The 24,969-nt window shown below is 45.5% G+C and overlaps 1 protein-coding gene across 5 annotated transcripts in view; it reads left to right on the top strand.

Annotated features, from left to right (window-relative positions):
• The window catches only part of TTC12 (tetratricopeptide repeat domain 12), a 49,377-nt gene extending 37,575 nt beyond the window's left edge, over nucleotides 1-11,802 (top strand). For 2 of the 5 annotated variants that reach the window (XM_061202532.1, XM_061202533.1), the window contains exons 18-22: nucleotides 124-192; nucleotides 8,018-8,119; nucleotides 9,452-9,551; nucleotides 10,412-10,637; nucleotides 11,372-11,802. In XM_061202532.1, the coding sequence (XP_061058515.1) occupies nucleotides 124-192; nucleotides 8,018-8,119; nucleotides 9,452-9,551; nucleotides 10,412-10,637; nucleotides 11,372-11,504 (630 nt within the window). In that variant the 3' untranslated portion in view covers nucleotides 11,505-11,802. The remainder of the gene's footprint in view (nucleotides 1-123; nucleotides 193-8,017; nucleotides 8,120-9,451; nucleotides 9,552-10,411; nucleotides 10,638-11,371) is intronic. The other 3 variants (XM_061202534.1, XM_061202535.1, XM_061202537.1) reach the window with 3 other exon arrangements.
• Nucleotides 11,803-24,969: the final 13,167 nt, after the last annotated feature.

Here is a 24,969-nt window from a genome sequence, read left to right as displayed (position 1 = left end):
GACGTGGTGGTGGCGAGAGGGAGGGAGTGGAGAGTGGTCGGTTCTACTTGAACCCTCAGAAGGAAGAGGCAGAGGACCATGACCAGGACAGGCAAACTCTTCTCCTGCTCCCTGTTGTTTTAGGTTTGGGCCATGGAGGTGAGCAGGAAGTGCCTGTCTCTACTGAACAGCCAGGACGGAGGAATCCTCACAGTAAGCTTCTCCCAGGGAAATCTAGAAACAGCTTCCTTTGTTGTTCTCCTTTTGTTTTGTTTTGTTTTGTTTTGAAGTCACCACACCTTTCAGATTCTACTGATTCTCTGAGATATAGGGCAGATTATATACTCCTCAAAACGATGCCCATAGCACATAAATACCGAATTTGCCTATGGTTTCAGGGGATTTGGTGACACCCCCCACCAGTGCCCATCTGTGGAGGCCCTAGAGTCCAGGAACCCCAGTTAAGAATCCGTTTTCTGTAAACTGTGGCACTTAACAACTTATCCAAGGTAATCTATCTGATTTGTCCTATATCAAGCCATCTCTGTGCAAATTGGACAGGCCAAATGATTTTATTTGGAATCTTTCTTCCATAGTCAAAAAAGTCAGACACATATTTTGAAGCCAGTGATTCTGGAGGTTGTTTATGCATAATGGTTTTAGCCCCCTTAGAGATATATGCTGGAATGGCTTTCTTCTGTTTCTGACATTTGGCTAAGAAAATTAAGAAGGCCTATGGTTAGCGTAGTGTATCAGGAGGAGAATGTTGATATGATTCAAGAGGCTGTTTGCCGATATCCTGGGATGTGTTCTTCACTCACATTAGGAATCACCCCAACTTTTATGCCTATTAGGTCAGGGCCCTAAACCTAGAGAAACAATTGGCGTCACATCCAGGGCAGGTCTGGGAAACCAGCCCTTCAAGGATCACAGCCTGGGCACAAGCCTCTTAGATAGCCTCATCCACCTGAGGGCAGACAGCAGAAGCAAGAAGACCTACGGTTCTGCAGCCTGTGGAATGAAAACCACATTCACAGAAAGGTAGACAAAATGAAAAGGCAGAGGACTATGTACCAGATGAAGGAACGAGATGAAACCCCAGAAAAACAACTAAATGAAGTGGAGATAGGCAACCTTCCGGAAAACGAAATCAGAATAATGATAGTGAGGATGATCCAGGACCTTGCAAAAAGAAAGGAGGCAAAGATCGAGAAGATGCAAGAAATGTTTAACAAAGACCTAGAAGAATTAAGGAATAAACACTGGAAGAATCAAAGAACAAACAGAGATGAACAATACAATAACTGAAATGAAAAATACACTAGAAGGAATCAATAGCAGAATAACTGAGGCAGAAGAACGGATAAGTGACCTGGAAGACAGAATGGTGGAATTCACTGCCACGGAACAAAATAAAGAAAAAGAATGAAAAGAAATGAAGACATCCTAAGAGACCTCTGGGACAACATTCAATGCACCAACATTCGCATTATAGGGGTCCCAGAAGGAGAAGAGAGAGAGAAAGGACCCGAGAAAATATTTGAAGAGATTATAGTTGAAAACTTCCCTAACATGAGAAAGGAAATAGCCACCCAAGTCCAGGAAATGCAGAGAGTCCCAGGTAGAATAAACCCAAGGAGAAACACGTCAAGACACATAGTAATCAAATTGACAAAAATTAAAGACAAAGAAAAACTATTGAAAGCAACAAGGGAAAAACGACAAATAACATACAAGGGAACTCCCATAAGATTAACAGCTGATTTCTCAGCAGAAACTCTACAGCCAGAAGAGAGTGGCATGATATATTTAAAGTGATGAAAGGGAAGAACCTATAACCAAGATTACTCTACCTAGCAAGGATCTCATTCAGATTTGATGGAGAAATCAAAAGCTTTACAGACAAGCAAAAGCTAAGAGAATTCAGCACCACCAAACCAGCTCTACAACAAATGCTAAAGGAACTTCTCTAAGTGGGAAACACAAGAGAAAAAGAGGACCTACAAAAAAAAACCCCATAACAATTAAAAAAATGGTAATAGGAACATACATATTGATAATTACCTTAAACGTGAATGGATTAAATGCTCCAACCAAGAGACACAGGCTCACTGAATGGATACAAAAAGACCCATATATATGCTGTCTACAGGAGACCCACTTCAGACCTAGGGACACATACAGACGGAAAGTGAGGGGATGGAAAAAGGTATTCCATGAAAATGGAAATCAAAAGAAAGCTGCAGTAACAATACTCATATCAGATAAAATAGACTTTAAAATAAAGAATGTTACAAGAGACAAGGAAGGACACTACATAATGATCAAGGGATAAATCCAAGAAGAAGGTAGAACAATTATAAATATATATGCACCCAACATAGGAGAACCTCAATACATAAGGCAACTGCTAACAGCTATAAAAGAGGAAATCGACAGTAACACAGTAATAGTGGGGGACATTAACACCCTACTTAAACCAATGGACAGATCATCCAGACAGAAAATTAATAAGGAAACACAAGTTTTAAATGATAAAATAGACCAGATACATTTAATTAATATTTATAGGACATTCCATCCAAAAACAGCAGATTACAGTTTCTTCTCAAGTGCACACAGAACATTCTCCAGGATAAATCACATCTTGGGTCACAAATCAAGCCTCGGTAAATTTAAGAAAATTGAAATCGTATCAAGTATCTTTTCTGACCACAATGCTATGAGACTAGATATCAATTACAGGAAAAAATCTGTAAAAAATACAAACACATGGAGGCTAAACAATACACTACTAAATAACCAAGAGATCACTGAAGAAATCAAAGAGGAAATCAAAAAATACCTAGAGACAAATTACAATGAAAACACAACAATCCAAAACCTATGTAATGCAGCAAAAGCAGTTCTAAGAGGGAAGTTTATAGCAATACAATCCTACCTGAAGAAACATCTCAAATAAACAATCTAACCTTGCACCTAAAGGAACTAGAGAAAGACAAATAAACAAAACCCAAAGTTAGCAGAAGGAAAGAAATCATAAAGATCAGAGCAGAAATAAATGAAATAGAAACAAAACAATAGCAAAGATCAATAAAACTAAAAGCTGGTTCTTTGAGAAGATAAACAAAATTGATAAACCTTTAGCCAGACTCATCAAGAAAAAGAGGGAGAGGACTCAAATCAATAAAATTAGAAATGAAAAATGAGAAGTTACAACAGACACTGCAGAAATACAAAGCATCCTAAGAGACTACTACAAGCAAGTCTATGCCAATAAAATGGACAACCACAAAGAAATGGACAACTTCTTAGAAAGGTATAACCTTCCAAGACTGAACCAGGAAGAAATAGAAAATATGAACAGACCAATCACAAGTAATGAAATTGAAACTGTGATTAAAAATCTTCCAACAAACAGAAGTCCAGGACCAGATGGCTTCACAGGTGAATTCTATCAAACATTTAGAGACGAGCTAACACCCATCCTTCTCAAACTCTTCCAAAAAATTGCAGAGGAAGGAACACTCCCAAACTCATTCTACGAGGCCACCATCACCCTGATACCAAAACCAGACAGAGATACTACAAAAAAAAAAAATTACAGACCAATATCAGTGATGAACATAGATGCAAAAATCCTCAGCAAAATGCTAGCAAACAGAATCCAACAACACATTAAAAGGATCATACACCATGATCAAGAGGGATTTATCCCAGGGATGCAAGGTTTCTTCAGTATACGCAAATCAATCAATGTGATACACCATATTAACAAACTGAAGAATAAAAACCATATGATCATCTCAATAGATACAGAAAAAGCTTTTGACAAAATTCAACACCCATTTATGATAAAACCTCTCCAGAAAGTGGGCATAGAGGGAATCTACCTCAACATAATAAAGGCCATATATGTCAAACCCACAGCAAACATCATTCTCAATGGTGAAAAAGTGAAAGCATTTCATCTAAGATCAGGAACAAGACAAGGATGTCCACTCTTGCCACTATTATTCAACATAGTTTTGGAAGTCCTAGCGACAGCAATCAGAGAAGAAAAAGAAATAAAAGGAATATACACTGGAAAACAAGAAGAAAAACTGTCACTGTTTGCAGATGACATGATACTATACATAAAGAATCCTAAAGATGCCACCAGAAAACTACTAGAGCTAATCAATGAATTTGGTAAAGTTGCAGGATACAAAATTAATGCATAGAAATCTCTTGCATTCCTATACACTAACAATGAAAGATCAGAAAGAGAAATTAAGGAAACAATTCCATTCACCATTGCAACAAAAAGAATAAAATACCTAGCAATAAACCTACCTAAGGACGTAAAAGACCTGTACTGAGAACACTATAAAACACTGATGAAATAAATCAAAGATGACACAAACAGATGGAGAGATGTACCATGTTCTTGGATTGGAAGGCTCAATATTTTGAAAATGACTATACTATGCAAAGCAATCTAGAGATTCAATGCAATCCCTATCAAATTACCAGTGGCATTTTTTACAGAACTAGAACAAAAAATCTTAAAATTTGTATGAAGACACAAAATACCCTGAATAGCCAAAGCAGTCTTGAGGGAAAAAAACGGAGCTGGAGGAATCAGACTCCCTGACTTCAGATTATACTACAGAGCTATAGTAGTCAAGACAATATGGTACTGGTACAGAAACAGAAATATAGATCAATGGAACAGGATAGAAAGTCCATAGATAAACCCATGTACCTATGGTCACCTCATTTATGACAAAGGAGGCAAGAATATACAGTGGAAAAAAGACAGTCTCTTCAGTAAGTGGTGCTGGCAAAACTGAACAGCTACATGTAAAAGCAGGAAATTAGAACACTCCCTAACACCCTACACAAAAATAAACTCAAAATGGATTAAATACCTAAATGTAAGACCGGACACTATAAAACTCTTAGAGGAAAACATAGGAAGAACACTCTTTGACATAAATTACAGCAAGATCTTTTTTGACCCACCTCCTAGAGTAATGGAAATAAAAACAAAAATAAACAAATTGGACCTAATAGGACCTAATAAAATCTTTTGCACATCAAAGGAAACTATAAAACAAAAAGACAACCCTCAGAATTGGAGAAAATATTTGCAAACGAATCAACGGACAAAGGATTAATCTCAAAAAAAAATATCAACAGCTCATGCAGCTCAATATTAAAAAAAGAACAACCCAATCAACAAATGGGCAGAAGACCTGAATAGACGTCTCTCCAAAGAAGACATACAGATGGCCAAGAGGCACATGAAAAGCTGCTCAACATCACTAATTATTAGAAAAATGCGAATCAAAACTACAATGAGGCATCACCTCACACCAGTTAGAATGGGCATCATCAGAAAATCTACAAACAACAAATGCTGGAGAGGGTGTGGAGAAAAGGGAACCCTCTTGCACTGTTGGTGGGAATGTAAATTGATACAGCCACTATGGAGAACAGTATGGAGATTCCTTAAAAAACTAAAAATAGAATTACCATATGACCCAGCAGTCCCACTACTGGGCATATACCCTTAGAAAACCATAATTCAAAAGACACATGCACCCCAAAGTTCATTGCAGCACTATTTACAATAGTCAGGTCATAGAAGCAACCTAAATGCCCATCAACAGACGAATGGATAAAGAAGATGTGGTACATATATACAATGGAATATTACTCAGCCATAAAAAGGAACGAAATTGGGTCATTTGTAGAGATGTGGATGGATCTAGAGACTGTCATACAGAGTGAAGTAAGTCAGAAAGAGAAAAACAAATATCGTATATTAACGCATATATGTGGAATCTAGAAAAATGGTACAGGAGAACCGGTTTGCAAGGCAGAAATAGAGACACAGATGTAGAGAACAAACGTATGGACACCAAGGGGGGGACGTGAAGGGGGGATGGTGGTGGGCTGAATTGGGAAATTGGGATTGACGTATATACACTAATATGTATAAAATAGATAAATAATGAGAACCTGTATTAAAAAAATTTTTTTTTGAAAAAAAAAAAGGATCATAGCTGGGGGACTGGTTCCAGGGTTGTAAAAACCTTGCAAGTAGATCCAGCATATCCTTTTTGTGACCAGCAAGCCCACAGCTTCCCTGAAGTCAATCCAGACTTACAGGGCAAAGCTGCTTAACATGGGCTCCAGGAAGATGTGGTAGGTCTTCAGGTTCCCTGGAACCCCTAGCAATTGTATAGAAAATTCTGAGTGTATGTACATTTTCATGGGACTGGAGGCCACCACAGCTTTCATCAGATCCTCAAAAATGATACACGACCCCAAAAGTGGTAAGCACCGCTGTTCTTGGGTACTTGGGGTTTTCTGGCTGGTGGGTCTAAAGCTGGGCCTGCACTAGTTCCACACTGGCCCTTCAAGGACTCTGGGCCAGATGTCCCCAGGACCCTGCTTGGCCACAGCTAGGTGGGTGCTGACCAGCTTGTTGAGCAGGGCAGTAGCCTTAGCAGGGAACCCGGTCCTTTAATACGATGCTCTCTCTACCGCCTTGGGCCTGAAAAGAGAGCTGTACTGTCAACTGTAGTCACATCCTAGCCCCTGCAGGAAGCAGATTAGGGAAACAAGATAGGTAATATGATAATACACAAGCTTTTCCATTCTTGCTCTGGAGACTTCATTAAAATGAGACTAAAGACATTAGGGGGAAAAAAAGGCAGAAACCTACACTGACAAAGTGAACAGGCAAGAGGTCGCCAAAGGGCAAGTTATTTTAGCTAGTTTCTGGAAGATGGAGAACAGCTGCCAGACTGGTAATTAATGAGGCAGGGCTAAAGAAGCCTTCGTGTAGAGGACAGATGAGGGGAGCCCAGCTGGAAGGTAGCAGGTCTGTCTTGCAGTTCCATGGAGAAGATCGAGAATTCAAACTGCCAGCTACAGCAGAGGACAGAAGTAAGAGATGGGGGGACTGCATTTGGCAGGCAGGCATCTATTCCTCAGGCATAAAATGAGCCTTTTTTTTCCTAAAGGAATTGAAAGACCAGAGAAAAAATTTTTGCTTTCTAGTATTTGAGAGTGCCACCTCTCCACCTGTCAGTGGACAAACTTCCCATAAACATAGTGTACCCAAACGTACTGCTTTTTTCATAAATGTGACTGGAGAGCTAAGGGTAGCTCTCACCAGGCATATCAGGAAAGCCATACAAATAAATAGACAAAGAAAGGTAAGCAGAAAATTTGACTCTCAAAAAATAGAGATGAAGTAGAAAACAGAAGAAAAAATTAATAACTATCACTCGTATCTTCAGAAAGATTCAAGATAGTGTTATGGCCATAAAATAGTAACAGAACTATTTTTTTAAAAATCAGAACTGGAAAATAAAATCAATGAAGTCTCCCAGAAAATAAAATAAAAAGACAAAGATTTAGAAAAGATAAAGGAAAAGCTAAAAGTCCCAGAGGATCCATCCAGTAAGTCCACCATCTAATAAGGGCCCTGTTGGTATCAGAGCCCCACGGGTGATACAGGGCAGGACTTTCTTGCCAAGGGTTGAACACTGGTCCTGTGTGAAGCTGGAATAAGCTGGGCCTCTGTGCACCCGGGGGCAATGTTGGCAGCCCTTAGAATTGCCTACCCAGCAGCTTTATTACAAAGAACAGTACTTGACTTGCTATCAATTCCTTGGCCACTGTATTTTTAAAGTCAAGGTATTATTTTGCATCTAATACTAATGATTGTTTTTGCCTCACCAAACTGCTTGTTGACTTTAAAAGGTCATCAGCATTTTAAGAAAAAAATTTCTATTGAGGTATAGTGGGTGTACAATATTATATGTTTCAGGTGTACAACACAGTGATTCACAATTTTTAAAGGTTCTGCTCCATTTATAGTTATGATAAAATATTGGCTATATTCCCTGTGCTGTACGATATATCCTTGTAGCTTATTTATTTTATGCATCGTAGTTTGTAGCCTTAACCCCCTACCCCTTTCTTGCCCCTCCCCACTTAGGAACGTTTAATCAGCCTTTCTTTCTGCTTCACTCAGAGAGCTGCTGGCATTCTTAGCCGCACCCTTTCTTCCTCTCTGAAAATTGTTGAGGAGGCCCTCAGAGCAGGAGTGGTGAAGAAAATGATTAAATTCCTGAAGGTAAAATAACTTAATTGGTTACAACCTCCTGAATTTCCGGGAGTGTCATATTTTATTTGGGGAACAGAATTAAGGAGGGCTTTGTTCAGTTAAGGTTCTTCTATTTCCCCCCTGCTAGCTTCTAACCTTCTCGAATGGAGATTCCCTTCTGCCTGTCCCCCCAGACTCTGCTCTGACCAGCAATGTAAGATTGTTGAACAAATAATTGTTCATTAGATACATCCATAAAAACTGCTTACCACTTAAACCTAACTTTAAAAATGTATAGCCTCTGTCCTCTAAAAAGATGGTCTGAGTGGCTTCAACAAGGTTTCTCAGGTCCTGGTTTTGTTCATGGTTTCCTGCTCATGACGCTTTATCCGGTTACCTGGAGAAGGTTGGAGATAACTCCATTTATGAGATATGTAGGCTGCAGAGTAACCGTGTGGCTTTTAAAAGGATGTTCAGATTTTCCCTGCAATATGAGTGCAGTGAATCTATGTGAGTCAGTACAAGAGTTAACTAGATTCTCCTGAAGTGGGAGGTGAGTTACTAGGTTGCATCTCTGGGTCCCGCCGGCAATGCATGTGCCCAGTGAGGGTCACTCCCCCATGTTACTGTGGTGACCCCACGGGAGACTTACTCATAAAACCCAGGCTGAGTGGCACCAGGAAGCGTGCTCTGTTGGGGGGCTGCTTCTGGGGCAGGGGCGATATTGAGGGGGCAGGGTGGTGGGTCTGAGTTTAGGCAGCCATGTGGATGATGACCGTCATTCACTCTGTATAACTCTTGCACACCCACCAGAGCCTGCTGGTTGCATGCACACACATGTGCATTATGCATGCCTTCACACACACATGCATTTTAAAGACCCCACATAGGGTGATTTTTAAGGGTTATGATTCGACAGTTGTCACCTCTTAAGATGGTCTAGGTTCGTAATGTTCTCCTTGCAGGCCTGTCAGCCTGACAGCCTTCTCAAGTCAACCCTCATTCTCAAATGGTGAAATGACATGGGAGGGCCTTTTCCTCCCTTTTTGGTAGATCTGCCAGTCGACAACACCATTCTGTTTTCAGCCCCTCACTCCTAAGCCTTCCACAGGTAATTACTCAGGTGCACATGACAGGCCTACATTCATAGCGGGGGTGAGGGCCACGTTAGGGAGGATGTGAGTGACACTGCATCCCAGCAGGGACCAGGCCCACTCGCCAGGAAGCACACGCTATTGTCAGCAGAGCTCTGTCTCAGAAGTCTAGGAAGCCACGAGCACAATCACAGCTGCTGACTGTAGTTTCTGGCCGAGAACAACCATGGCATTGATTTTCTTTTCCTAATTTCACTCTGAAATCTAGGCAGGAGGCCAGACTGCGTCACGTTATGCGGTAAAGATACTCGCCATCTGCACTAATAGTTATCACGAAGCGCGAGGAGAGCTGATAAGACTGGATAAAAGTAAGTGATAGTTTCTTTAAGTGGAGCCCACATTAACCCAGAGGTTAATCAAGCTGGGAAGCTGCAAAGGGAACTGCCGGTGAGAAGGGAGGAAAGACTGAGGATGATGCGTCACGCCCTCCCCGGACTCAGGCAGTGTGTATGAAGATGACGTCACCTCACCTCCAGCTCTGAAAGCTCTTAATTAGCATTCGGCCGTGCACAGGTACCACATCCTTGCTGGAAGACTCAGCTGGGAAGCAGCTCAAAGATAACAGAATCAAAGCTGGGAGCTACCTCCCCACTCCAAGGAAACTGAGCTTGTTTGTAAAGCATTCTGCTTAGACTGACCTAACACGGGTCCTCTTCCTTACCAGGGGAAACACCTTAGTGACCAAGGAGAATGGCAGAGGCTGAGCCTGGCTTTAGTCTAGTCACTGCCCTGTCATGCGGGGCAGGAGTCCGGCTAACGCTCTCCTTCCCACCTCCTCTGGGCTGCACAGGCGTGAACTGAGGGGGTCCCCACTGAGTGGGGAGCAGGAACCTTTCCTGTGGAACCTGTTCCTGGCCCCGCAGGTACAGGGTGCCAGCCCATGGCCTCCCACTCAGGTGGGGGCTGTCGGGTGGAGCTGAGAGGTTCAGATTGGGGATGTAGAGAGAATGGACCTGTCTGATGCATAACCTGCATTCCCGGGACAACTGAGTCCTCCCAGGCTCTGCCCTGGGCTCCTGAGGTCCCTCAGAGACACAGCCAGGAGCCAGAGAGCTTCAGAGCACTCAATAGGGATTTGCCGAGTAGGTGACATGTCCATCCGCTGCCACCTCCCTGTGCCCCCCATGTTCCACTGCCAGCCTCCCGCTTGTTCTCCTCCACCCTGTAGAGCTCGGTGTCCTGATGCAGCTGCTGGGCTCGGAGGATGAGATTCTGGTGGGCAACGCCACCCTCTGCCTGGGGAACTGCATGGAGGTGCCACACGTGGCCTCATCCCTGCTGACCACGGACATCGTGCCGGTGTTGCTGAAGCTCGCGGGCGGCGACGCGCAGAAGACGGCTGTGCAGCTGAACGCGGGCATCGCCCTGGGGAAGCTGTGCACGGCCGAGCCCAGGTGCACGGCGCGGCAGGGAGCCCAGCTGCTTCTCTGGAGGAAGCCCCCCCACCCCCAGGGCACTGGGGAGAGCTCAGGCTGCAGCCGGAGAGGGAACACGGTTATGGGACAGGGATCTTTCCGGGCACCGACGGCCGTCGTCTTCTCTCTGTTCCATTCCCGCAGTCTCCTCCAGCCTCTCCTCTTTCTACCCCTCCTCCCTCTCCCTCGCACACCATCTCCCCTTCTCTCTGTCTCCTTTCTCTCTCCTCTGCTTTTCCAGTAACAGACCTCCCCTGCTTCATTTTTTTTTTTTTTTTTGCTTGGGACCTAAGCCTATGGGGGAATGTCCTGTAGGGTGAGCTCTTGTGCTGGAGAAAACAGACGAGGTTGGGGAGCGGCATGATTTAGACCACCCAACAAGCTCGGACAGGAGCCTGCGCTTGACCCGGGTATCGTGCCTCTCTCTCAGCTCAGGCTTCCGCCCCGCTCTGCCCCGATCTGAGGCGCTGGAACGCCTGGTCCTCGTGTTCCTGGAAGGTGCCCACCTGTGGCTGAGCGTGGTGCCCTGGCACAGGAGGGGTGCCTTCCATGGTGGGGAGGGCCTCTGGCCTGCCTGCTTCCTTCTCGTACAGCCTCACCTTCCCATCCCTCCTCTGGAGAATGAGAGGGTGGGCCTGAATGACGTCTACAGTCTTTTCAAGTTCTGTCTGATTGTTCAAATGGAAGGAATGGATAAAATCTTTCTTCTACAGAAAGCAAAGCACATCAGCTAGGATGGGCTCGCTGTGGCAACCTGCTGGGGAGCTCTTGAGAGCAGGTCCCGCAGGTGCCTGTCACATCTGCCACTCACATGGCGAGTGTTGCCGTGTTTTGTGGGCCTCCTGAGGGTCTCCCCGCTTTGATCTTTAGGGCTCCCCAGGGCAGCAGCAGCTGCCCTGTCCTGCCTTCCCAGCCGGCTTCTGCCTGAGGGGGGGATGCCTCTGGGGGCCAGGTGTCTGCACCCTGGCATTTATGTCCTGGAGTTTGTGTTCTGATTATGACAGGTTTGCTGCTCTACTGAGAGAGCTTCACGGGATGGAGATTCTCCACTCTACCATGAAGTACATGGACAATTCTTGAGAGACATGGCGTCCCTGTGAGCTCTGGCTCGTTCCTGTGCCAATAAAGACTTTCTGAATATCCACTCCAGACCTGAATACTGATCTTCAGAGTGCTCGCCTGTTGGTTTTCACTGGTCACAAGACTTTCCCAGACTCTCTGGTAAGCAACGGTTCTAGACAGGAACTAGGTTCTGCCTAACACCCCACCTGCCCCCTTGCTGTTTTCTGCTGGCAACACGCTAGAACCATCAGGTTTTTCAGGAGTGGCATTTTGGCCTCTGTTTTCCAGCTCTGAAGTGCCAAGACACAGCTGCAGCGGCGTCTGCATGGTCTCAGACCTGGCTGTGGCGCACGGTCTTGAATTCAGTGGGTTGAGTGGTGGGTGTGGCTCCCCAGCAGGGAGTTCTGTAAGGTCCAGGGGAGTCAGTCCTGGAAGCACCACCTGCTGCCTTCCTCCGCCCCATGCAAGGATGTTGTGACACCCCCTTCCCTTAAATTGTCTTCTGCTCCCAGTGCCAGAGGGGGAGGGATCTGTTTCTCTCCTGAACTCTCACAGACATAATCTATTTCTCTAACCCACCTTGCTCTCCCACCCCATCCCCAAAAGGCACTGCTCCCTTACAGTTGCCCTCAGTCCACTCTGAAACTGACAGGGTCACCTGGACCCCAAGTCCCTAAGCAACAAGTCCAATAAGTGCCACCACTCTTCCAATTCTCAGAACCATCACTTGACTGTTTTAGGGTAGGAGGCGGGACCTCCATGGTAGAGTGAATGCCAAGTGTCCCAGACCAAAGTTCCAAAGACCTGTGCTCCTACTTACCCTGCTACCTGGCAGCTGTGTGACTTTGGGCAAGACACTCAGCCTCTCTGAGCTTTGGTTGCTGCTTTTGGAAAAGCTAGAGTAATACCTGTCCAACCTATCTCCAACATTACTGTGAAGATTGAATGAAGTTTTGGAGGTAAAGGCACGAGGAATTGCAAAATGCTACACAAATATAAGAGATTTCTAGGCTCCATCTTGAGATTGAGGGGGTTGACTTTGATGTCATCTGAGTTAAATTTAAGGGGGCTGGGAAAAGGTAAGCACACGTCCTTTAAGGAATCAGAACTGGATGTTTTTGGACCACGTAAGAAAGGAAATCCTCCTCCTGAGAGATTTTTTTCAACACACCCAAACAAATGGGTCTTTGCAAGTGAGATAGCCCTTGGAAACCAAGAGAGATAATTGTCACTTTGGGGGGCTGGAAGGAAATCAGTAGCCCTGAGAGTCTCACTCTGGGATCAAGCTCACTGGAGTACTCTGTGTTGGTGCCCTACTGTCCCTGGGTGGCAGGCAAGTGACAGGCCACATTAGAGAGGCTGGGACTTGCCCACTCAGTCCCATCATGCAAACAAACACACTTCAAGAGGCTACCGAATTGCAGAGGGAGATGGCTTGGTGCTAAATAGAGCACAGAGAAGAAAATTAGAGGCTGCAAAATTTGCTGGTTTTGGAGAGAATTCAGTGGAGCTTTAAAAATGGAAAAGCCTGCCTGTGTACGTAACCAGCAGGCTTGTCTCCTCCGATTTGAAGTTCAGACCCCCTCCTACTCCCTCTCTTTGGCTGCACTCCTCCTCCCCGGCTCATGAAAATGGCTATTATACGTGTAATCTCTTCCCCGAAGAGTGGGGAAAGTCAAATTATATTATTATCTTTGCCTCGGAGAGCCTGCCAAGCACAGCCATCCCTCTGCTTTGGAGGAAGGTCTGGCCGCACCTGAGGATCGCCCTCCTCTCGCAGGTGGAGAGAGATGTTTTACACACCGGTGTCTCCGTCTCCCTGCGGAGCCAACCTGCCCTAGCCTCGTCACCTCTAACACGTGCTACCATACCGGGCTCCCAGGCAGCCTGGAAGAAACTACCTACGTGTTGAAGAAGGGGTTCCTCTCCTCGTGACTGGAGTCCCTGGCACCATCCTAACCACCCTCAGGATGGTGGCTTATTCCGAGAAGGCAGTCTGTTGGTTCCACGGGCCGTGGGATTGTCCATCCTAAAGAGATGTGACCGAGATGGAACTTAATAACCATCCTGAAGCCACAGCAGAGGTGTCAGGTCACGGATGGTGAACACCTGTCCTAGATTAGGTGACACCGGCTCTTCTACAGGGCAGCAAGGCAGGATTGTGGTTAGATACTGGGAGGAAATGATAGGAAAGGGTAGGACATGCTACTGTAGGCACTTTCCTGAGGATCTGTTAGGACAAGACCTTCCTGGCTTGGAGACCCGAAGGAAGAGAGTACCACCTGAAGTATCCTGAGGCCAGGTGACGTTTACTCCTCCATGACTTTTTTCAGCAAAAGTTCTCATTTTCTAAATGCGTTGAAAATACGGGCTCTTCAGAGGGCCCAGTAAGCGGAGAGAGTATTTGGAGGTGAGGAAAACATTTACAAGTCACTCCCTTTCCCAAGGCGAGAGGCTCTTGGTCCTCCTGGGCAGCGACCGGCCAGCCTGCTCTGCACCAGGCACCGTAACAAGTGCCTGAAGATCCAGCCCATATAAGCCTCACGAAGACCCAGTGAGGTGGGCATTAGCTCCACTTTATGGGTAAAGAAACTAAAATGTGAAGACAGTAAGTACTTCTTACCCAGGATCACCTAGCAGGTAGGTTAGGGAGTCAGAATTTGACCCCAGCCTGGATTTTAACACCTTCTACATTAAAAACACACCTCCACTTACTCAACGTGGTTTGAAGGAAAATTATCTAGTTTCTCCAAACCTCAGTTTCCTCTCTGTAACATGGGAGGAACGGTCCCTACTTAAAGAGTTCTTGGGTTTGGATATAACATATATGCAGTGCCTGGCACAGGTGACTGGAAAAGAGGAGGCATTTCCTTAAGAGTGACTATTATTTTGAAGCCTGAAATTACCGTGATCACATTATCTGCCCCCTTCCACCCTCACCAACCTGCTCATCCTCCTAGGTACTCATCTCAAGGCAGGCAAGCAGCTGTGTGGCCCTTATGTTTGCTTTTCTCTCCCTCCTATGCCTGATGGCAAACATGAGGATCCCTCAAGACTCGGCTGCCGACCTGCCTTCTTATACTACCTCGGAGGCAGGGAGGTCTGAAAGCCCCAGGCCTGGGCAGGGTGGGGTTCTGAGCAGAGATCACCGCAGCTCGACAGTGCTCCTTGCCAGCAGCAGTGTGACTGGGGCCTTCCAAGAGCTAGGGCCAGGCTGCATTTACACCAGCAGGACCCAGTGTGCAGTGGGCTGGGAGCCCTATGCAGGAAGGGCCATAGGTGCTGGGATCAATGCCCCAAAGTCCCCTCCCCAAACAGATGCTCCCTGTCACTTGCTATTTGACCTCAGTTTAGAATCAAGAAAACCTATTGATTCCAAGGACTGTGCCTCCAGCACCCACTTATCAGGATATTGATAGTTCTTTTTCCCTCAAGCCCAAGCCCTGAGTGCCCTGGAAAGGAGGTGTGGGTCACAGAAGGACCCACAGGGGACAGCTCCCACTCCTGTTGCTGCTGCCATGTGCCAGTGAAGAGCTGGGCTTCTGTGATCTGAAGCCTGCTGGATGACATTCTATTTTAACAAGACCTCAAATTTGATCTCCATTTCAAAAAGGCGAAATAAAGAATGGATTATCCCTGGAGCCAGTCTGCCCCTTGGTCTGATTTGGCCCTGAGGCCAGGATTCCATTTCTCTGGCAGCTCTCTTGTCTCAGCTCTGGCAGGGGGTGGGGAGAGGGCCTTGGGCGCCAGCTGAGCGTGGGAGCAGTGACTGCTGATGCGCCCTGACAGCCACCCCAGCCTCAGGTCGGCCCAGTTCCGGAGATGGACTCCCATCCCCGTGTGAGTGTGGCTGTCTGCCAGCTGTGCCTGATTGCGCTCGGCCTGAGCATCCCTCCCCCGTCACATGTCGGTCTCCAACTGCACATTTGCACTTTTAATCTTCAGCAGCTCTATGTGCTCATTTAGATCCCTCACGTCCCCTCAAGCCACAAGTCCACCCAGACACACGCACCGTACAGGCAGACTTCATCTCTCTGCAGCTGAGAGATGAATTTCCATGTAAAAATGGATGAGTTCACATGCAATGGGGATTTAGGCTAGATCAAAGGCATGGCAGGAGAGTGAGAAATGTTGGAATGAGTGATGAGGACAAAGGCTCCTAGAATGTCCAAGCTGAAAATAATTCAGGGACCATCTACTCCACTATCAGCTTTATTGGAAGCCATCTGATTTCAATTGCTAAATACAATTCCCTGCTCAAAAATGTGTCACCCAGGCCACCCTCCCCCATTTTACAAATAAGGAAATCAAGATTCCAAAAGGCCAGGTGAGCCGTCCTCCATGTATGAGAAGCCTCTGAACCAAGGTGCAGAGAAGGGCAGGGACCCAAGGGGGCCTCTGGGAAGCAGTAAATGCAGTGGCTGGAGTGCAAGTGCCCCGCATCCTGATGCCTGGGTTCAAAGCCCAGCTTCACCTCTTACAATTTCATACCTTCAATTGCCTTGTCTGTAAAAAGTGGGGGAGGTATGACAGCTATTTCATGGGTTTATGGTAAGGATTAAATGAGATGATTTCTGTAAAGTTCTCAACATCATGCTGGGCACACAGTAAGCCCTCGGGAAATGGTAGCTACTATCGTTGTCATTATACTGGAGTCAGCTGCCTCTGTAGATGCCCCCTGTCTGTGCATGTGTGTATATGAATAAAGGGGGAAGAAGAATGCTTTTTCAATTTTCTGAAATTTTGCTGATAAAGCACTCACATTATTTCACTTAAACTACTGTAAGATTTGTATATATTCCTTATACTGGATATGAGTAAGAGCCATGATTCATAAGTTTTAGGTACAATTTAAAATAAGCGTATCTATTATTACCCCTTAAATATTACCAAAATTACACATGGCCTTAGCACATGACCCATCCAGTGTGATCTCACTGAGTCTTGGAGTTGGCTTAGTTTTAGGGTCATATTCTGGTACTGTTACCAAACCAAACTTGGGTCCACTCGCCTGCGCACAGTAAAGCCAATCTACTGGCACTGGGTTGTGGTGAAGGAAAGTGCAGCATTTATTGCAGGTGCCAAGCAAGGAGTCCAGGCTGCTCATGCTCAAAAGACCCAAACTCCCCAGTGGTTTTCAGGGAAAGGTTTTTAAAGACAGGGTGAGGGAGGGGGGGTTGTGAGGTTCATGATCAGCTCATGGACATTCTTCTGATTGGTTGGTGGTGAGGTAATCGGAGTCAACATCATCAACCTTCTGGTTCCAACCAGTCTGGGGTCTACCTGCTTGTGGTCAGCATGCAGTTAACGTCTTCCACCCGGAAGGGATTTCAGTCTCTGTAAAACAGCTCAAAGGATATGGCTCAGAATATGGCCTCAGAGGAGGAACTAAAGGTCCTTGACTTTGTTTAATGGCTAAACTATTATTATTTTGTCTTGCTTGACTGTTTCCTTTTCTGCATTTTCTCACTTTTCTGATTAAATGTATTCTTTGGAAATCAGGGAAGGCCTAGGAGGCTAAAGTTTTTCTGCAGACAAGAGGCAGGTAGAGGACATGGGTGGGGGGAGGTCTTTCCCAGGAAGGTCCCATAGGGTCCTGCTGGGTTACAGTACTGACCCTGGCTCCCACGTCTTTGTGGTTCATCGTGGTGCTCCAGCACCTCAAGGAAGCCTGAGGAAGATTTGCTGAGTGGCAGCGCCCCACCATGCCCTCTTTTCTCTTAGGCCAGCTCCCCAATGTGTTCTGTCTGCATATATTCCGCTCATTCCCATCCTCTTGATTCTGCTTCTGCTGTTCCCCCAACTCAAAAGACCTTCTTCCCTTTCCTAAAATCTTACACATCCTCAAAGCCCTGATGTAATAAAAATGGCAGGTACCTTTCATTAAATACTTACTAGGTTTCAGATCCTGACTAATGAGGTGGGTACTATAATTATTCTCTCTTTACAGGGAGGAAACTAAGGCATGGAGGGGTGAAGCAACTTGTGGAAGATCGGTCCCTGAAACTGAGTGCCCCTAAATCTGATTTCCTCTGCTGAGTTTATGATTAACCTTTCTATCCAGAACTTTACTCCCTTTCTTTTCCTGAATCTGTTCCCCTCAAGATTGAGGAGTATCAAAGAAAAGGGGGGATTGAAACCTATACAAACCCCTGTATCCCTGTCCTTTGAAGTTAAAGGCTTTTGCTTTAGTCTCCCAGACCTCCCTTGAGTCTCAAAAGGCTGGCTCAAGAGTTAATGATTAGGAAATGTGAAGATGTAGAAACAAAGGGCAGCTGTTGGGCTGGGAAAGTGGTAACAATTTAGACTATAAATCCGCCACACAGCAGAACCACTGAACTCCCAGTTCCCTGAAAGATACAGACAAAGGCCTGACACACGTTCCTAAGTTGTTTTTACAGGAAGCAGACCCCACCAGATGGAAACTGCTGACTGCAAGCACATAGACCCCAGACTGGTTGAAACCAGAAGGTTGATGATGCTTGAAACTTCACCTTGATGCCAACCAATCCGGGAACTGTGCACAAGCTGATTGCTCACCCTGCAGCCTCCTCCCTCACACTGCCCTTAAAACCCCTTCTCTGAAAGCCATTGGGGAGGTTGGGTTTTTGAGCATGAGCTGCCCATTCTCCTTGCTTGGCGCCCTGCAATAAACTCTGTACTTTCCTTCACTACAACCCAATTGTCAGTAGATTCACACTCAGGTGAGTGGACCCAGGTTTGTTTTGGTAATACCCTGGGTCCTTCCAGGCACTCATACATTTGCGCCAAGCCCTTTCCAGCCCACACTTTTTTGTCCTTCCTCTGAATTCCTATCTCAGTGTGCTGCACTTTTAAATACTTCGATGTGAAATTCTTTTCTGTGTCTTTATTTTTTCTTTACAACTAGAATGTAAATTCTAGTTGGAGGACCTGGAAGATTTCTCCCATGACAAGTCTTGTGAACAAGAAAAAGAGAGTTAGGCATAAACAGAAGGAGTTTGATAACCTTATTCAAAGGCTATGTCATCTGGAGGGCACATCCTTGAGTATGTGCTTGGCTCTGTCCTCAAGAGCATGTGGGTGAGTCACCAGTAGTGACAGTGGCTTCCCTCTCGGTCATGACATTATCTTGTCTGGATCCCAAGCCACTGGGTCCCCCACTCCTCAGAGGAGTATGTGGCTGCTGCACATTTCTTCATCATAATATCCACAGGACTGGAATGAGATGTCCCCCTTTGTGTTTCCTCTTGTTACCAAGTCCAAGCTCATACTCCTCTCCACATGACAGGCCAATAAAATGAGAGACGAGGTGTTGGGGCAAGGAATAGGGACTTTATTTGGAAAGCCAGCAGACTGAGAAGACGGTGAACTAGTGTCCCAAAGAACCATTTTGCCCAGCTTTGGTTGTTAGTTTCTTTTATGGAACAAAGAGGAGGAGGTGAGAAAGTAAAGTTTAAAAGGCAATAAGTTGTTGCCATTGTTTCCTGGTTCCAGTCAGACTCTGGTGGGGATGTGTTAATTTCTTCTTTCCTGCAGCCATTCCTGGGTGGGCCTGGTCAGGATGTTTCCTGTGAACTAAACAAAAGTATTTTAGCTCAGTGCTCGGGCATGGGAGGCAGGGTTCCCAGAGATTATGTATACTCTAAGCTATTGGCGACATCCCTTTAGTGGTTAACTTGTCTCAAAAGCAATAGAATACAAAGGTTAAACTAAAAGGAACAGATCCAATATGGAGTCAGATATGTTCTTCCCTGTTACACTCTGGGCAAATGTAAGCCAAAGAGCCTTATTCAAAAGTCCTACCCAACAGTCCTGGTGTCTCAAGCAGAGGCTTCAGCCCTGCAGTCTGTTTCCTGTGGCAGGAAAATAATAGCCTCACACAGGGAAGTACTTTTAACTTCTTTAAAGGGCTTTCATGTCACTGCTCTCATTTCATGTGTACAATACCCCTGTCAGGTAGGTATTATTATTTCCCATTTGAAGCTAAGGAAAGAGAAGCCCAGAGATTCAATGTCTTGTCCACAGTTTCCCGAGGAAACCATGGCTGGGCCGGAACCAGAATCTGGCCTTTCCCTTGAACCTTGTTGCCCACCGCCCAGCCCTGACTCCCCTCTCATTCATTGTCGGTCCCAAACTATGGCAACAGTGAAGCAGCAGTTCTTCCCCCTGAGCATGGGGGAAAAATGAAACTCTAACCCCTTTAAGGTTTTATCTGAAAGCCTTGCTAATCCATCAGCAGTCTGTTAGATAGCAGCTTAAATCTCCCCACCACTGAGGAGTACCCTCCCAACGGATTCCCAAACACATTAGAGGAGGTGTGAGGTGGCATGAGTGCAGAAGCTGGGGCACTTTCTCTGAGAAATGGAGGTGCTCAGATTTCCAGACACTGCTGTCCCCCCTCAGACGGGGTGGGGGAGCCCAGGGTCTGTCCAAGCAACTCCTCAGCCAAGGTCACTTAAATGACAGGTTGATCCTGAATAAGCTCCTTATTCATTCAATAAGCACCTACTATGTGCCAAGCACTGTGCTGGATACTATAAAATGACTCTGGGTGAAATGGATGATATTTCCTCATCCACTGCTATGATAATTATAGCAGGGCATTATCAGGGTGACAAACAAATCAGACACAAGCAAAAACTCTCCTTGGAGCTAATGTGATCTTGGCCTCTGATCCATGCACCTGACCTCAAGGGTTAGAGGAACATCCACTGAGGGCAAGGATGCTCCAAACCCCAGCCCTTGGATTACAGGGGTTATCACTGCGAAGTCCAGGTATGGCAAGGTGCCTGGTATCCTTCAAGCAAAAGGAAACATTTAGAAGACTTCAGACTTCTGTGGGGGTGCTGTCAGTATTACAGTTTATAAATGGAGGGATCATATGTCTGATGAAACAGATCCTCTCCTATATGGTCTTTATTCCTACTGAACTCAGCTGTGACTTTTTCTCCCAAGGGCAGTTTGGAAGTGCATCAGGAGAAATGTGGTCTGCCCTCTTTACCCAATCAGTGGAAGGCATGACCCCCTCTAAGCACCAGTGAATAAACTCTGATAACTAGAGCTAGACTTGGTCTCATCTTTCCCGTAGACGTTTGCTGGGGACAACCTCCTCCATGAAAGTACTATGTGTTTAGGATCGCTAGTCCTTGTTGGACCACACATCTGAGGCTCTGGATCATTAAAAATGCAATCTAAAAAAAAGTGCCTTTTTTTTTTTTCTTCTCAGAACTGGCGGAATCAAATTCAGGTCAGGAACTGAAGCAGGAATGGTGTTTTTGAAATAAAGACTTTCAAATAGTTGGGCTGTTTGCTGCTGTAACCAGAGTCATTGAGAAAAGAAGATCAGCGTCTGCAGGGGTGGCCAGGGAACACTGTTTGTTCAGCAGCAGGAGGCCAAACAAGGGGGCCCCAGTGGGTTCTTTCTGAAGGCACTCTGGGACCAGCATGGACCAAGAGCCTGAGGCCCAGCTATGCCCTAGTCATGTTTATGACCTCAGACTGACAAGCTCACTTCTCTGGGTCAGGGCCTTTGACTTGCTATTTCCTTGTAGACTGGACAGTTGATTTGCTTGCCCAGCACCCATTCCCCCTGTTGTACAAATGACACCTCAATCTTCCTTGGAGAACCACTCCTCCCCATGCGTGGACCACATGATTTAGGTGGAGCTGATTTTAACCCTGGTTCCAGAGATGGGCATGGAATGTAAGCCAATCATAGCATTGTACCTCCCTTTCATCATAGTGATTGGTTCAGAGGTGGTCATGTGACCTGAAGAGGGCCAATCAGAGCTCAGCCCAGACATAGAGAACAAAGGAAAGAGAGGAGCTCTTACTTTCACTGAGGTTGCTCAGAGGACTAGGACCTGAGATTGGAGCTGTGCTGGTGGAGATTTTACCATCCTTGAGAAGACCTTCACTGAGAATGGAGTCATCATAGAGGAAAGCAGAACCAACAGATGGAGTTAAAGAGAGCCCTGGCATCATTGTTGGAGCCCCCAGATCCAGCTGTGCCTGAGGCTATCATTGGGCTTCCCAGTTATGTGAGATAACAAGTCCCCCTTTTGCTTCAGCCAGTTTGAATTGTCACTGTTACCAAAAGAGCCCTTATCGATAACCCTCCACCTGATTCCCCTTGTCCCCTTTACCTTGCTTAAGATCTACTTACCCTAAAAGTGTCAGTGTAAATGTTATGTGCTCCTGCAGCTTGGCCCTGGGGTGTGGGCAGAAGTGGAAACTGTAACAGGAGGAGGAACTCACTGGGAAAAGAGAGGACCCTGGAGAAATGTCGGAGGGACCCCAAAAGCCAGCCTCTACCCCTGAGCTTCACCTTTTCATTTATTCATTCCTTCCTTCATTTATTCATTCACTATCAGATATGACTTGAACTCCCTCCAAGCTATATGCCATGTGCTGAGAACACAGCAGTGAACAAGACACATCACAATTCCTGTCCAGGAGCTTACCTTCTACTAGTCTATTTGAGGTTTGACTTTTAAGAGTTGTGTTCTTCACAATCACCTAAACCAGATGGTGAAAAAACAAACAAACAAACAAAATCTTTTTTTGGTTTCTTTTCGTGTGCCCAAAGTAGTCTAATTTTCCTAACCTTAAAAAAAAAAAAGGAAGAAAGACCTTTACTAAACAGTAAGGTAAACAAAAAGGAAACACAATACAAGAAGCATGAAATCAGTCACATCTTAGGTCCTTCTCTTGTCCTTCAGAGCCAGCAAGCTTCCATCGCTTCCTATTGTACTGTTACCTACCTGGGTTCTTGGACTCTTTAATCAAGAGGAATTGATAAGAGGCCACATGAGGAATTCAGGCAAGGCTTTACTGGGGCCCGTGCTGCAGCATGAGAGAGCGAGAACAAGCGACAGGTGCCCTAGCTCGATTCCTCAAACAGGGTGAAGGTAGAGATGGATCTGTGTGTTGGGCGGGAGGGGTGGCTGAGGTGGTCTGCCCACCCCTTTGGTGGTGCTGTGTGCAGAGATCATGCGCAGTACCTTGCTTTTGCTCCTGGCGCCTTGGCACCTTGGAAGGGCACTTGGGTTTGGCCTTTCTGTATCTTGTTCATAATTTGCCCCAACTGCGCATGCATGCAGATATTTTAGTCCCTTATAGTTTCTTTGTATTCTGTTGCTCGAGGAGATGTTTGTCCAGGTGCAAGCACTGCAGCAAAGGCCCCAGGTCCCAGGTCTCGGTACAACCTGAGAAAGCCACCTTTTAGCAATTGGCTCTCTCTCTGGTCCCACTCCTCCTGGCTCCTGCCAACCCTGGAAGGGCCCAGAGGAAAGAGGACATCGTTGCCTGCACATCTCAACTGCTGGACCACAATCTCACAAGCCTCGGTGAGGTATGCTGAATAGAGAGAGCACTGAAATAATTCTGAGAATGGTAAGTAGATCTTTTTTCTGTCTTTCTCTGAATGACTATTTCAAATTTGGTTTATATCAGATGTAATTCTGGTTTTATCCAGAAGTACCAGCTTATCTGACCAAATCACCTGGGTGAGAGTATTGAGTTTTAGAAGGAACTGGATGGCTTCCTCCCACCATCCTCTCCTGCCTCAGACATTTTAACACTGTGGCCTTTGCTCTACCTCTTTAGGGCTTCTGTGTGTCCACGGGGGGCCAGGTATTTTCCAGGCTTTCCGTGGTAAATGTTAGATTACTCACTCTCTTTCTGCTGTAATGGAAAGATTTTTCTTCTGAGAATGTAATGTTGCCTGGAAATAACAAGGAGAAAAAGGAGGAGGAGGGGGAGGAGGAGGAGGGAGAGGAGGAGAGAGGGGGAGGAGGGGGAGGGGAGGGGGAATAAAAGGAGGAGGAAAGAAAGAGGAGGAGGGGGAGGAGGGGAAATGGGAGGAGGATGAAGAAGATAGAGGGAAATTAGAGGACGAGATGGAGGAAGAGGGCTTTACAGGCATTGTTAAAACTTTTTGTTTTGAGATAATTATAGATAAACATGCAATTGTAAGAAATAATGCAGAGATCCCTTGCACCTTTCACCAAGCAAATGGTAACACCTTACATAACTATAGCACAATATCACAACCAGGAAATTGACAATGATACAATCCACAAATCTTATTCAAAATTTCACCAGTTTTAATGCACTCGTGTGTGTGTGTGTGTGTGTGTGTGTGTTGAGTTCATTGCAGTTTTATCACTTGTGTAATTCTTGTGACCACCACTACTGTCAAGATTCAGACAGTACCTTGTGCTGCCCTTTTATAGCCACCTCCACGCCACCCCCCACCTCTGACAACCACTAATCTGTTCTCTATCTCTAGAAATTTGTCATTCCAAAAATCGAATATAAATGTAATCTTTTGGGATTGGCTCTTTTCACTCAACAGAATTCCCTGGAGATTCATCACGTTGTTATGTGCATCGCTAGTTCCTTCTTTTTTATTGCTGAGTATGTTCCACAGTATCCATATCCCAGTTTGTTTAACATTCACCTGTTGAAGGATATCTAGGCTTTTTTCAGATTTCAGCTACTACAAATAAAGTTGCTATGAAAATTGAGGTTAAGGTTTTTGTGTGAACATATGTTTTCGTTTCTCTAGGACAGATGCCCAACGTGCTTTTGCTAGGTTGTATGGTAACCGTATGTTTAGTTTTATAAGAAACTTCTACAGTGGCTGTACAATTTTCCATTCCCACCAGCAACATGTCAGTGATCCTCACTTGCATTTGGTGATGTCTTTTTTTAATTTGAGTCAATCTCATAGGTGTGTAGTGATGCAGTTTGCATTTCCTTAATGGCTAATGTTAACAACGTTTCATGCACTTATTAGCCATTGTTACTGAATGCAAGTTCATGCACCCGACACACAGTGAGGCTAAACAAACCAAAACGTCAAAGGGTGGAGCAGAGAAAGGTTTATTGGAGGACCATGCAAGGAGATGGGTGGCTCATGCCCAAAAAAACCCAAACTCCCTGAAAGTTTTCAGCATTTTTTTTTTTACATCTTTATTGGAGTATAATTGCTTTACAATGTTGTAATGTTGTGTTGGTGTCTGCTGTATAACAAAGTGAATCAGCTATACATACACATATATCCCCATATCCCTTCCCTCTTGCGTCTCCCTTCCACCCTCCCTATCCCACCCCTCTAGGTGGTCACAAATCACCGGAACTGATCTCCCTGTGCTATGTGGCTGCTTCCCACTAGCTCTCTATTTTACATTTGGTAGTGTATATATGTCCATGCCACTCTCTCACTTACCCTTCCCCCTCCCTGTGTCCTCAAGTCCATTCT

Source organism: Eubalaena glacialis, chromosome 10 (genome assembly GCF_028564815.1).
Source record: "Eubalaena glacialis isolate mEubGla1 chromosome 10, mEubGla1.1.hap2.+ XY, whole genome shotgun sequence".
NCBI classification, from domain to species: domain Eukaryota; kingdom Metazoa; phylum Chordata; class Mammalia; order Artiodactyla; family Balaenidae; genus Eubalaena; species Eubalaena glacialis.
Note: the sequence above shows the minus strand (reverse complement) of the source record. Positions and strands in the feature narration are given on the sequence as shown.